Source organism: Trypanosoma melophagium (genome assembly GCF_022059095.1).
Source record: "Trypanosoma melophagium isolate St. Kilda chromosome Unknown ctg34segment0, whole genome shotgun sequence".
NCBI classification, from domain to species: Eukaryota; Euglenozoa; class Kinetoplastea; order Trypanosomatida; family Trypanosomatidae; genus Trypanosoma; species Trypanosoma melophagium.
Window position 1 is genome coordinate 241045 of NW_027125171.1, and position 12813 is coordinate 253857.

At 48.7% G+C, this 12813-nt stretch overlaps 3 protein-coding genes across 3 annotated transcripts; all 3 read right to left on the bottom strand.

Moving 5' to 3' along the window:
* Nucleotides 1-1033: 1033 nt before the first annotated feature.
* LSM04_003855 (Peptidase M8) lies at nucleotides 1034-2476 on the bottom strand (the record flags this gene model as incomplete). Its single annotated transcript, XM_067336857.1, has 2 exons — nucleotides 1034-1692; nucleotides 2077-2476. The coding sequence occupies 2 exons, from the start codon at nucleotides 2474-2476 to the stop codon at nucleotides 1034-1036; spliced, it is 1059 nt and encodes a 352-aa protein (XP_067188864.1).
* A 1801-nt stretch (nucleotides 2477-4277) lies between these two features.
* Nucleotides 4278-5720, bottom strand: LSM04_003810 (Peptidase M8; the record flags this gene model as incomplete). The annotated part of the gene is made up of 2 exons (XM_067336858.1): nucleotides 4278-4936; nucleotides 5321-5720. 2 exons carry the CDS (start codon nucleotides 5718-5720, stop codon nucleotides 4278-4280), a joined length of 1059 nt encoding a protein of 352 aa, XP_067188860.1.
* A 1800-nt stretch (nucleotides 5721-7520) lies between these two features.
* On the bottom strand, nucleotides 7521-8963 carry LSM04_001532 (Peptidase M8; the record flags this gene model as incomplete). Its single annotated transcript, XM_067336859.1, has 2 exons — nucleotides 7521-8179; nucleotides 8564-8963. The coding sequence occupies 2 exons, from the start codon at nucleotides 8961-8963 to the stop codon at nucleotides 7521-7523; spliced, it is 1059 nt and encodes a 352-aa protein (XP_067188826.1).
* Between the last annotated feature and the right edge of the window lie 3850 nt (nucleotides 8964-12813).

Sequence of the window (12813 nt, forward strand, 5' to 3'; positions counted from 1 at the left end):
ACTCAAAACACATGGACGGCACTGTGCCGCACAACACAGCCATGGGGAGAGTGCACGCCCCAGCAGCGCACACCGGTGACCACAGCAACTCACGCCCCCATTGGGGGTAGCAAGAGCAGACAACGCACTACATACGGCCAACACCTAAGCAAGCAGTATACGCCACCCATCGTGGAAGTGCCTGCGCCGCCAATTCACACACACAGACAGACACAAACATGGAGGAAGAGCGGCATACCACTCCCTCACCCCGGCCCACGTCAAGGTCCACCCCAGCAGGGCACTAAAAACAATGGCAGAAAGACGCACGCAGCGCCACCCTAGGAAACACCCTCCCGGGATCCACACTGCAAGAGTGGCATTCCATCCCTTTTCCAGGAGAATACAAAGACACACTAGCACAGAACCAAGAAGGAGAAAGAACATCATCAAGATGCAGAGCACAAGCATGGGAGAGAGAATGGCCTGCTGCGCCACTTACACAAGTTACAAAAAGAACAGAAAAGAAAGACACCAAACCGCTGCATGCCTTCTGACACCATTACCCACAACAAAAAAAAAGGATTTATTTGCTGCAGTATACACACCCCAAGGGTGCCAATCACGCAGACCAGAAGAAAAAAATTATAGGAAATCCAGTATATTATATAACACTTGCAAAACCAATCCATCATTAAGGGATATACAGAGTGTATCATCTCGAGGAAGAAAAAACAAAATCAGTGTTGAAAAGAGAAACAATATAAAGATAAAAGCATCATACAGATATAAAGTAGTGGTGCAGAAATAAAAAGAAAGAACACATACCCTGTGGTGCCATTTGTCGGTGAAGAGAAAAGAAACTGAAGTATATTTATACCACGCACCCACAGGAACATAAAAACAAAGAGTATATAGCAGTATCAGGTGTAAAAGAGAAGAAAAAGGAGAGCATAACATAATGCTACCTACAGGCAGACACAAAGTATAAATTGTATACCTTAGTATCAATGCACATGTGCTGTATGCATGCGCTGCTGACATTACCGCTTCACTAGTGAAGCAAGAGAGCGATGACCATAACAAGAAGCAACACAGGGGCAAGGAAAGCAGGAACAATACAACCATCACCACCCTGATTACCGTTGTCCACATTGTTATTTCCACCCTGATTACCATTCCCCACGTCGGCACCTCCACCAGTTGAACCATTACCTTCAGTCCCGGGAGGCGTGGCAGGTTTCTCCCCTGGCGGGATAACCAAAGGGAGGCGACTGCTGCCGTCAGGGGCGATGGTGCACACTTCACTGTACTTGGGGCACTTGAGTGTAATGGGGGTATCCAAATCGCTGCGCTTCACCTCCATTGTGCGTCCCTCGGGGCACTCCTGCCATTCCGAGATACCGGCGTACATCACCTTCACTTTACCCTTATCACACGAAACCCGTGCACACACACCATTTGTTGCGAACTTGCTTACTTCACCGCGTTCTTCAACAGTTATGTTGTATTCTTCTGCGTCCAAGCAGAGTGAGTCATCAGCAGTGATCGAACCAGACAAATCGAACGTTGGTGTTTCACTGCAAAGTAAAGAATGCAACTGATCTTCAGTCACCATAAGTCCATGAGCACGAACCATGCAGCGAGGATAATCTTCGTTTGGGTATCGATCCTCCGCATAGGGATCACAGCCCGCCAATCCAAGGCGATCAGCTGTGCAGGACAAATCAATCCCCTTTCGACTGCAAAACTCCCTGGGGTATTTGGTATCATCCTCATCCTTGCATTCACTTCCAAAGAACTCGCACCCGGTCTTGTTGCCCCAAGTAATTGACTCCGCCATGCCCCAGTTGACTGTGTAAAAGTTTAGATCTTCAAACACAGACATCGTTAGAACAGAGTAGTGCATGGCACCAAAACGATACCCAGAAGACATCAAATCATCATTCGCGTTTCTCCAGGCCCAGTGTGACGAAATCTCGTTCGAATTGAAGAGAAAACCCAATTCCAAGCCATCCAGGTTATTGCAATCGTAGTATTCCCGTGCCTTCTTCTTCGTTTGGCTTGAGTTCACCACCACACGCTTCCTCTCACCACCAAGCGTGACCTCAGACACCATATTCTTCTTTACAAACAGCTGGTAGTCAAACCCAAGTGCATGGGCAATTTCATGCGCGATGCGACGAACATTATACCGCTGCACCTTTAGGGGATATAACTGAACATTTATCGCCCCAGCAACAGGTCGGCCGGAGTTCTCATCATAAGCACAGGGAACGCCAAATGGATCAACTGGTCTCGCTGCCACATACACCACCATGTCCGCATCATTAACACCTCCATTACGGTGGTGCTCAGGAACACTAAAGTTCTTGCAAATACTGTCTTCTTTAAACTCAGGAACCTTCAACGGACTGCTCACGCGATCAACGAGCACACGATCGGCGTGCAGTTTAATCGCAGCAGGAAGAATGGTACCTTTAAGGGCGGCTTTCATATTCTCGGTAAGAACGTACCAAACAGGGCACCGAATAACGCTCCCAGTGAAGTCTGGGATCAGGTCTTCCCACCCGCTGCAGTACTTGCCCTTGGTCAAGTCCTCGTAAGAGGCATGAATGCGGATGAACTTTCGCTCCGTTGTGGAAACGGTGTACGCTTGCGATGCTCCTTGTCCTTTGCGGGGCAACTCCCGCACAACTCCAGTCGACTGCTCGGCGAGGATTCCACTCGTGCTGCAGAGTTGCATAAACAACAACAGCAGGAGAAACACTGAGACGTGCATCTGTCGGGCCATTGTCTCACAGACGTGTATAATAGATATATAGGTGTGCTTGCTTTGAAGCTCTTAAACAGCAAATCTACAAGGAATAAAGAAGAAAGGCACACAGACGAGAAAAAGGACATAAAAAAGAGAGGGCGAGAGAGATAGAGAGGAAATCAGTAAATGGTATATACAGCGCTACCACAGTTGGATGAATACCCAGATGTGCAATCACTGCGTCCCTTCCTCACACGTCCAGAACAGGTGCGAGACCCAATCATGTGCAGCAATCACCCTTCTGTAATGTTAACCGCAGTCCCCTCAGCAGCAACCACACAGTCACGCACACACACACACACACCTATCGCGGGCACCCGCTACACCACGCACGGCTCCAAATGCAACAACCACCACCACACACTCACAGACACCCCAGTGCGAAAGCAACGCAACGGACTCAGCCTCCGTTTCATACACCGCCAGCGACTCCAGCCCACCAAGGTCACTCAAAACACATGGACGGCACTGTGCCGCACAACACAGCCATGGGGAGAGTGCACGCCCCAGCAGCGCACACCGGTGACCACAGCAACTCACGCCCCCATTGGGGGTAGCAAGAGCAGACAACGCACTACATACGGCCAACACCTAAGCAAGCAGTATACGCCACCCATCGTGGAAGTGCCTGCGCCGCCAATTCACACACACAGACAGACACAAACATGGAGGAAGAGCGGCATACCACTCCCTCACCCCGGCCCACGTCAAGGTCCACCCCAGCAGGGCACTAAAAACAATGGCAGAAAGACGCACGCAGCGCCACCCTAGGAAACACCCTCCCGGGATCCACACTGCAAGAGTGGCATTCCATCCCTTTTCCAGGAGAATACAAAGACACACTAGCACAGAACCAAGAAGGAGAAAGAACATCATCAAGATGCAGAGCACAAGCATGGGAGAGAGAATGGCCTGCTGCGCCACTTACACAAGTTACAAAAAGAACAGAAAAGAAAGACACCAAACCGCTGCATGCCTTCTGACACCATTACCCACAAAAAAAAAAAAGGATTTATTTGCTGCAGTATACACACCCCAAGGGTGCCAATCACGCAGACCAGAAGAAAAAAATTATAGGAAATCCAGTATATTATATAACACTTGCAAAACCAATCCATCATTAAGGGATATACAGAGTGTATCATCTCGAGGAAGAAAAAACAAAATCAGTGTTGAAAAGAGAAACAATATAAAGATAAAAGCATCATACAGATATAAAGTAGTGGTGCAGAAATAAAAAGAAAGAACACATACCCTGTGGTGCCATTTGTCGGTGAAGAGAAAAGAAACTGAAGTATATTTATACCACGCACCCACAGGAACATAAAAACAAAGAGTATATAGCAGTATCAGGTGTAAAAGAGAAGAAAAAGGAGAGCATAACATAATGCTACCTACAGGCAGACACAAAGTATAAATTGTATACCTTAGTATCAATGCACATGTGCTGTATGCATGCGCTGCTGACATTACCGCTTCACTAGTGAAGCAAGAGAGCGATGACCATAACAAGAAGCAACACAGGGGCAAGGAAAGCAGGAACAATACAACCATCACCACCCTGATTACCGTTGTCCACATTGTTATTTCCACCCTGATTACCATTCCCCACGTCGGCACCTCCACCAGTTGAACCATTACCTTCAGTCCCGGGAGGCGTGGCAGGTTTCTCCCCTGGCGGGATAACCAAAGGGAGGCGACTGCTGCCGTCAGGGGCGACGGTGCACACTTCACTGTACTTGGGGCACTTGAGTGTAATGGGGGTATCCAAATCGCTGCGCTTCACCTCCATTGTGCGTCCCTCGGGGCACTCCTGCCATTCCGAGATACCGGCGTACATCACCTTCACTTTACCCTTATCACACGAAACCCGTGCACAGACACCATTTGTTGCGAACTTGCTTACTTCACCGCGTTCTTCAACAGTTATGTTGTATTCTTCTGCGTCCAAGCAGAGTGAGTCATCAGCAGTGATCGAACCAGACAAATCGAACGTTGGTGTTTCACTGCAAAGTAAAGAATGCAACTGATCTTCAGTCACCATAAGTCCATGAGCACGAACCATGCAGCGAGGATAATCTTCGTTTGGGTATCGATCCTCCGCATAGGGATCACAGCCCGCCAATCCAAGGCGATCAGCTGTGCAGGACAAATCAATCCCCTTTCGACTGCAAAACTCCCTGGGGTATTTGGTATCATCCTCATCCTTGCATTCACTTCCAAAGAACTCGCACCCGGTCTTGTTGCCCCAAGTAATTGACTCCGCCATGCCCCAGTTGACTGTGTAAAAGTTTAGATCTTCAAACACAGACATCGTTAGAACAGAGTAGTGCATGGCACCAAAACGATACCCAGAAGACATCAAATCATCATTCGCGTTTCTCCAGGCCCAGTGTGACGAAATCTCGTTCGAATTGAAGAGAAAACCCAATTCCAAGCCATCCAGGTTATTGCAATCGTAGTATTCCCGTGCCTTCTTCTTCGTTTGGCTTGAGTTCACCACCACACGCTTCCTCTCACCACCAAGCGTGACCTCAGACACCATATTCTTCTTTACAAACAGCTGGTAGTCAAACCCAAGTGCATGGGCAATTTCATGCGCGATGCGACGAACATTATACCGCTGCACCTTTAGGGGATATAACTGAACATTTATCGCCCCAGCAACAGGTCGGCCGGAGTTCTCATCATAAGCACAGGGAACGCCAAATGGATCAACTGGTCTCGCTGCCACATACACCACCATGTCCGCATCATTAACACCTCCATTACGGTGGTGCTCAGGAACACTAAAGTTCTTGCAAATACTGTCTTCTTTAAACTCAGGAACCTTCAACGGACTGCTCACGCGATCAACGAGCACACGATCGGCGTGCAGTTTAATCGCAGCAGGAAGAATGGTACCTTTAAGGGCGGCTTTCATATTCTCGGTAAGAACGTACCAATCAGGGCACCGAATAACGCTCCCAGTGAAGTCTGGGATCAGGTCTTCCCACCCGCTGCAGTACTTGCCCTTGGTCAAGTCCTCGTAAGAGGCATGAATGCGGATGAACTTTCGCTCCGTTGTGGAAACGGTGTACGCTTGCGATGCTCCTTGTCCTTTGCGGGGCAACTCCCGCACAACTCCAGTCGACTGCTCGGCGAGGATTCCACTCGTGCTGCAGAGTTGCATAAACAACAACAGCAGGAGAAACACTGAGACGTGCATCTGTCGGGCCATTGTCTCACAGACGTGTATAATAGATATATAGGTGTGCTTGCTTTGAAGCTCTTAAACAGCAAATCTACAAGGAATAAAGAAGAAAGGCACACAGACGAGAAAAAGGACATAAAAAAGAGAGGGCGAGAGAGATAGAGAGGAAATCAGTAAATGGTATATACAGCGCTACCACAGTTGGATGAATACCCAGATGTGCAATCACTGCGTCCCTTCCTCACACGTCCAGAACAGGTGCGAGACCCAATCATGTGCAGCAATCACCCTTCTGTAATGTTAACCGCAGTCCCCTCAGCAGCAACCACACAGTCACGCACACACACACACACACCTATCGCGGGCACCCGCTACACCACGCACGGCTCCAAATGCAACAACCACCACCACACACTCACAGACACCCCAGTGCGAAAGCAACGCAACGGACTCAGCCTCCGTTTCATACACCGCCAGCGACTCCAGCCCACCAAGGTCACTCAAAACACATGGACGGCACTGTGCCGCACAACACAGCCATGGGGAGAGTGCACGCCCCAGCAGCGCACACCGGTGACCACAGCAACTCACGCCCCCATTGGGGGTAGCAAGAGCAGACAACGCACTACATACGGCCAACACCTAAGCAAGCAGTATACGCCACCCATCGTGGAAGTGCCTGCGCCGCCAATTCACACACACAGACAGACACAAACATGGAGGAAGAGCGGCATACCACTCCCTCACCCCGGCCCACGTCAAGGTCCACCCCAGCAGGGCACTAAAAACAATGGCAGAAAGACGCACGCAGCGCCACCCTAGGAAACACCCTCCCGGGATCCACACTGCAAGAGTGGCATTCCATCCCTTTTCCAGGAGAATACAAAGACACACTAGCACAGAACCAAGAAGGAGAAAGAACATCATCAAGATGCAGAGCACAAGCATGGGAGAGAGAATGGCCTGCTGCGCCACTTACACAAGTTACAAAAAGAACAGAAAAGAAAGACACCAAACCGCTGCATGCCTTCTGACACCATTACCCACAAAAAAAAAAAGGATTTATTTGCTGCAGTATACACACCCCAAGGGTGCCAATCACGCAGACCAGAAGAAAAAAATTATAGGAAATCCAGTATATTATATAACACTTGCAAAACCAATCCATCATTAAGGGATATACAGAGTGTATCATCTCGAGGAAGAAAAAACAAAATCAGTGTTGAAAAGAGAAACAATATAAAGATAAAAGCATCATACAGATATAAAGTAGTGGTGCAGAAATAAAAAGAAAGAACACATACCCTGTGGTGCCATTTGTCGGTGAAGAGAAAAGAAACTAAAGTATATTTATACCACGCACCCACAGGAACATAAAAACAAAGAGTATATAGCAGTATCAGGTGTAAAAGAGAAGAAAAAGGAGAGCATAACATAATGCTACCTACAGGCAGACACAAAGTATAAATTGTATACCTTAGTATCAATGCACATGTGCTGTATGCATGCGCTGCTGACATTACCGCTTCACTAGTGAAGCAAGAGAGCGATGACCATAACAAGAAGCAACACAGGGGCAAGGAAAGCAGGAACAATACAACCATCACCACCCTGATTACCGTTGTCCACATTGTTATTTCCACCCTGATTACCATTCCCCACGTCGGCACCTCCACCAGTTGAACCATTACCTTCAGTCCCGGGAGGCGTGGCAGGTTTCTCCCCTGGCGGGATAACCAAAGGGAGGCGACTGCTGCCGTCAGGGGCGATGGTGCACACTTCACTGTACTTGGGGCACTTGAGTGTAATGGGGGTATCCAAATCGCTGCGCTTCACCTCCATTGTGCGTCCCTCGGGGCACTCCTGCCATTCCGAGATACCGGCGTACATCACCTTCACTTTACCCTTATCACACGAAACCCGTGCACAGACACCATTTGTTGCGAACTTGCTTACTTCACCGCGTTCTTCAACAGTTATGTTGTATTCTTCTGCGTCCAAGCAGAGTGAGTCATCAGCAGTGATCGAACCAGACAAATCGAACGTTGGTGTTTCACTGCAAAGTAAAGAATGCAACTGATCTTCAGTCACCATAAGTCCATGAGCACGAACCATGCAGCGAGGATAATCTTCGTTTGGGTATCGATCCTCCGCATAGGGATCACAGCCCGCCAATCCAAGGCGATCAGCTGTGCAGGACAAATCAATCCCCTTTCGACTGCAAAACTCCCTGGGGTATTTGGTATCATCCTCATCCTTGCATTCACTTCCAAAGAACTCGCACCCGGTCTTGTTGCCCCAAGTAATTGACTCCGCCATGCCCCAGTTGACTGTGTAAAAGTTTAGATCTTCAAACACAGACATCGTTAGAACAGAGTAGTGCATGGCACCAAAACGATACCCAGAAGACATCAAATCATCATTCGCGTTTCTCCAGGCCCAGTGTGACGAAATCTCGTTCGAATTGAAGAGAAAACCCAATTCCAAGCCATCCAGGTTATTGCAATCGTAGTATTCCCGTGCCTTCTTCTTCGTTTGGCTTGAGTTCACCACCACACGCTTCCTCTCACCACCAAGCGTGACCTCAGACACCATATTCTTCTTTACAAACAGCTGGTAGTCAAACCCAAGTGCATGGGCAATTTCATGCGCGATGCGACGAACATTATACCGCTGCACCTTTAGGGGATATAACTGAACATTTATCGCCCCAGCAACAGGTCGGCCGGAGTTCTCATCATAAGCACAGGGAACGCCAAATGGATCAACTGGTCTCGCTGCCACATACACCACCATGTCCGCATCATTAACACCTCCATTACGGTGGTGCTCAGGAACACTAAAGTTCTTGCAAATACTGTCTTCTTTAAACTCAGGAACCTTCAACGGACTGCTCACGCGATCAACGAGCACACGATCGGCGTGCAGTTTAATCGCAGCAGGAAGAATGGTACCTTTAAGGGCGGCTTTCATATTCTCGGTAAGAACGTACCAATCAGGGCACCGAATAACGCTCCCAGTGAAGTCTGGGATCAGGTCTTCCCACCCGCTGCAGTACTTGCCCTTGGTCAAGTCCTCGTAAGAGGCATGAATGCGGATGAACTTTCGCTCCGTTGTGGAAACGGTGTACGCTTGCGATGCTCCTTGTCCTTTGCGGGGCAACTCCCGCACAACTCCAGTCGACTGCTCGGCGAGGATTCCACTCGTGCTGCAGAGTTGCATAAACAACAACAGCAGGAGAAACACTGAGACGTGCATCTGTCGGGCCATTGTCTCACAGACGTGTATAATAGATATATAGGTGTGCTTGCTTTGAAGCTCTTAAACAGCAAATCTACAAGGAATAAAGAAGAAAGGCACACAGACGAGAAAAAGGACATAAAAAAGAGAGGGCGAGAGAGATAGAGAGGAAATCAGTAAATGGTATATACAGCGCTACCACAGTTGGATGAATACCCAGATGTGCAATCACTGCGTCCCTTCCTCACACGTCCAGAACAGGTGCGAGACCCAATCATGTGCAGCAATCACCCTTCTGTAATGTTAACCGCAGTCCCCTCAGCAGCAACCACACAGTCACGCACACACACACACACACACCTATCGCGGGCACCCGCTACACCACGCACGGCTCCAAATGCAACAACCACCACCACACACTCACAGACACCCCAGTGCGAAAGCAACGCAACGGACTCAGCCTCCGTTTCATACACCGCCAGCGACTCCAGCCCACCAAGGTCACTCAAAACACATGGACGGCACTGTGCCGCACAACACAGCCATGGGGAGAGTGCACGCCCCAGCAGCGCACACCGGTGACCACAGCAACTCACGCCCCCATTGGGGGTAGCAAGAGCAGACAACGCACTACATACGGCGAACACCTAAGCAAGCAGTATACGCCACCCATCGTGGAAGTGCCTGCGCCGCCAATTCACACACACAGACAGACACAAACATGGAGGAAGAGCGGCATACCACTCCCTCACCCCGGCCCACGTCAAGGTCCACCCCAGCAGGGCACTAAAAACAATGGCAGAAAGACGCACGCAGCGCCACCCTAGGAAACACCCTCCCGGGATCCACACTGCAAGAGTGGCATTCCATCCCTTTTCCAGGAGAATACAAAGACACACTAGCACAGAACCAAGAAGGAGAAAGAACATCATCAAGATGCAGAGCACAAGCATGGGAGAGAGAATGGCCTGCTGCGCCACTTACACAAGTTACAAAAAGAACAGAAAAGAAAGACACCAAACCGCTGCATGCCTTCTGACACCATTACCCACAAAAAAAAAAAAGGATTTATTTGCTGCAGTATACACACCCCAAGGGTGCCAATCACGCAGACCAGAAGAAAAAAATTATAGGAAATCCAGTATATTATATAACACTTGCAAAACCAATCCATCATTAAGGGATATACAGAGTGTATCATCTCGAGGAAGAAAAAACAAAATCAGTGTTGAAAAGAGAAACAATATAAAGATAAAAGCATCATACAGATATAAAGTAGTGGTGCAGAAATAAAAAGAAAGAACACATACCCTGTGGTGCCATTTGTCGGTGAAGAGAAAAGAAACTAAAGTATATTTATACCACGCACCCACAGGAACATAAAAACAAAGAGTATATAGCAGTATCAGGTGTAAAAGAGAAGAAAAAGGAGAGCATAACATAATGCTACCTACAGGCAGACACAAAGTATAAATTGTATACCTTAGTATCAATGCACATGTGCTGTATGCATGCGCTGCTGACATTACCGCTTCACTAGTGAAGCAAGAGAGCGATGACCATAACAAGAAGCAACACAGGGGCAAGGAAAGCAGGAACAATACAACCATCACCACCCTGATTACCGTTGTCCACATTGTTATTTCCACCCTGATTACCATTCCCCACGTCGGCACCTCCACCAGTTGAACCATTACCTTCAGTCCCGGGAGGCGTGGCAGGTTTCTCCCCTGGCGGGATAACCAAAGGGAGGCGACTGCTGCCGTCAGGGGCGACGGTGCACACTTCACTGTACTTGGGGCACTTGAGTGTAATGGGGTATCCAAATCGCTGCGCTTCACCTCCATTGTGCGTCCCTCGGGGCACTCCTGCCATTCCGAGATACCGGCGTACATCACCTTCACTTTACCCTTATCACACGAAACCCGTGCACACACACCATTTGTTGCGAACTTGCTTACTTCACCGCGTTCTTCAACAGTTATGTTGTATTCTTCTGCGTCCAAGCAGAGTGAGTCATCAGCAGTGATCGAACCAGACAAATCGAACGTTGGTGTTTCACTGCAAAGTAAAGAATGCAACTGATCTTCAGTCACCATAAGTCCATGAGCACGAACCATGCAGCGAGGATAATCTTCGTTTGGGTATCGATCCTCCGCATAGGGATCACAGCCCGCCAATCCAAGGCGATCAGCTGTGCAGGACAAATCAATCCCCTTTCGACTGCAAAACTCCCTGGGGTATTTGGTATCATCCTCATCCTTGCATTCACTTCCAAAGAACTCGCACCCGGTCTTGTTGCCCCAAGTAATTGACTCCGCCATGCCCCAGTTGACTGTGTAAAAGTTTAGATCTTCAAACACAGACATCGTTAGAACAGAGTAGTGCATGGCACCAAAACGATACCCAGAAGACATCAAATCATCATTCGCGTTTCTCCAGGCCCAGTGTGACGAAATCTCGTTCGAATTGAAGAGAAAACCCAATTCCAAGCCATCCAGGTTATTGCAATCGTAGTATTCCCGTGCCTTCTTCTTCGTTTGGCTTGAGTTCACCACCACACGCTTCCTCTCACCACCAAGCGTGACCTCAGACACCATATTCTTCTTTACAAACAGCTGGTAGTCAAACCCAAGTGCATGGGCAATTTCATGCGCGATGCGACGAACATTATACCGCTGCACCTTTAGGGGATATAACTGAACATTTATCGCCCCAGCAACAGGTCGGCCGGAGTTCTCATCATAAGCACAGGGAACGCCAAATGGATCAACTGGTCTCGCTGCCACATACACCACCATGTCCGCATCATTAACACCTCCATTACGGTGGTGCTCAGGAACACTAAAGTTCTTGCAAATACTGTCTTCTTTAAACTCAGGAACCTTCAACGGACTGCTCACGCGATCAACGAGCACACGATCGGCGTGCAGTTTAATCGCAGCAGGAAGAATGGTACCTTTAAGGGCGGCTTTCATATTCTCGGTAAGAACGTACCAATCAGGGCACCGAATAACGCTCCCAGTGAAGTCTGGGATCAGGTCTTCCCACCCGCTGCAGTACTTGCCCTTGGTCAAGTCCTCGTAAGAGGCATGAATGCGGATGAACTTTCGCTCCGTTGTGGAAACGGTGTACGCTTGCGATGCTCCTTGTCCTTTGCGGGGCAACTCCCGCACAACTCCAGTCGACTGCTCGGCGAGGATTCCACTCGTGCTGCAGAGTTGCATAAACAACAACAGCAGGAGAAACACTGAGACGTGCATCTGTCGGGCCATTGTCTCACAGACGTGTATAATAGATATATAGGTGTGCTTGCTTTGAAGCTCTTAAACAGCAAATCTACAAGGAATAAAGAAGAAAGGCACACAGACGAGAAAAAGGACATAAAAAAGAGAGGGCGAGAGAGATAGAGAGGAAATCAGTAAATGGTATATACAGCGCTACCACAGTTGGATGAATACCCAGATGTGCAATCACTGCGTCCCTTCCTCACACGTCCAGAACAGGTGCGAGACCCAATCATGTGCAGCAATCACCCTTCTGTAATGTTAACCGCAGTCCCCTCAGCAGCAACCACACAGTC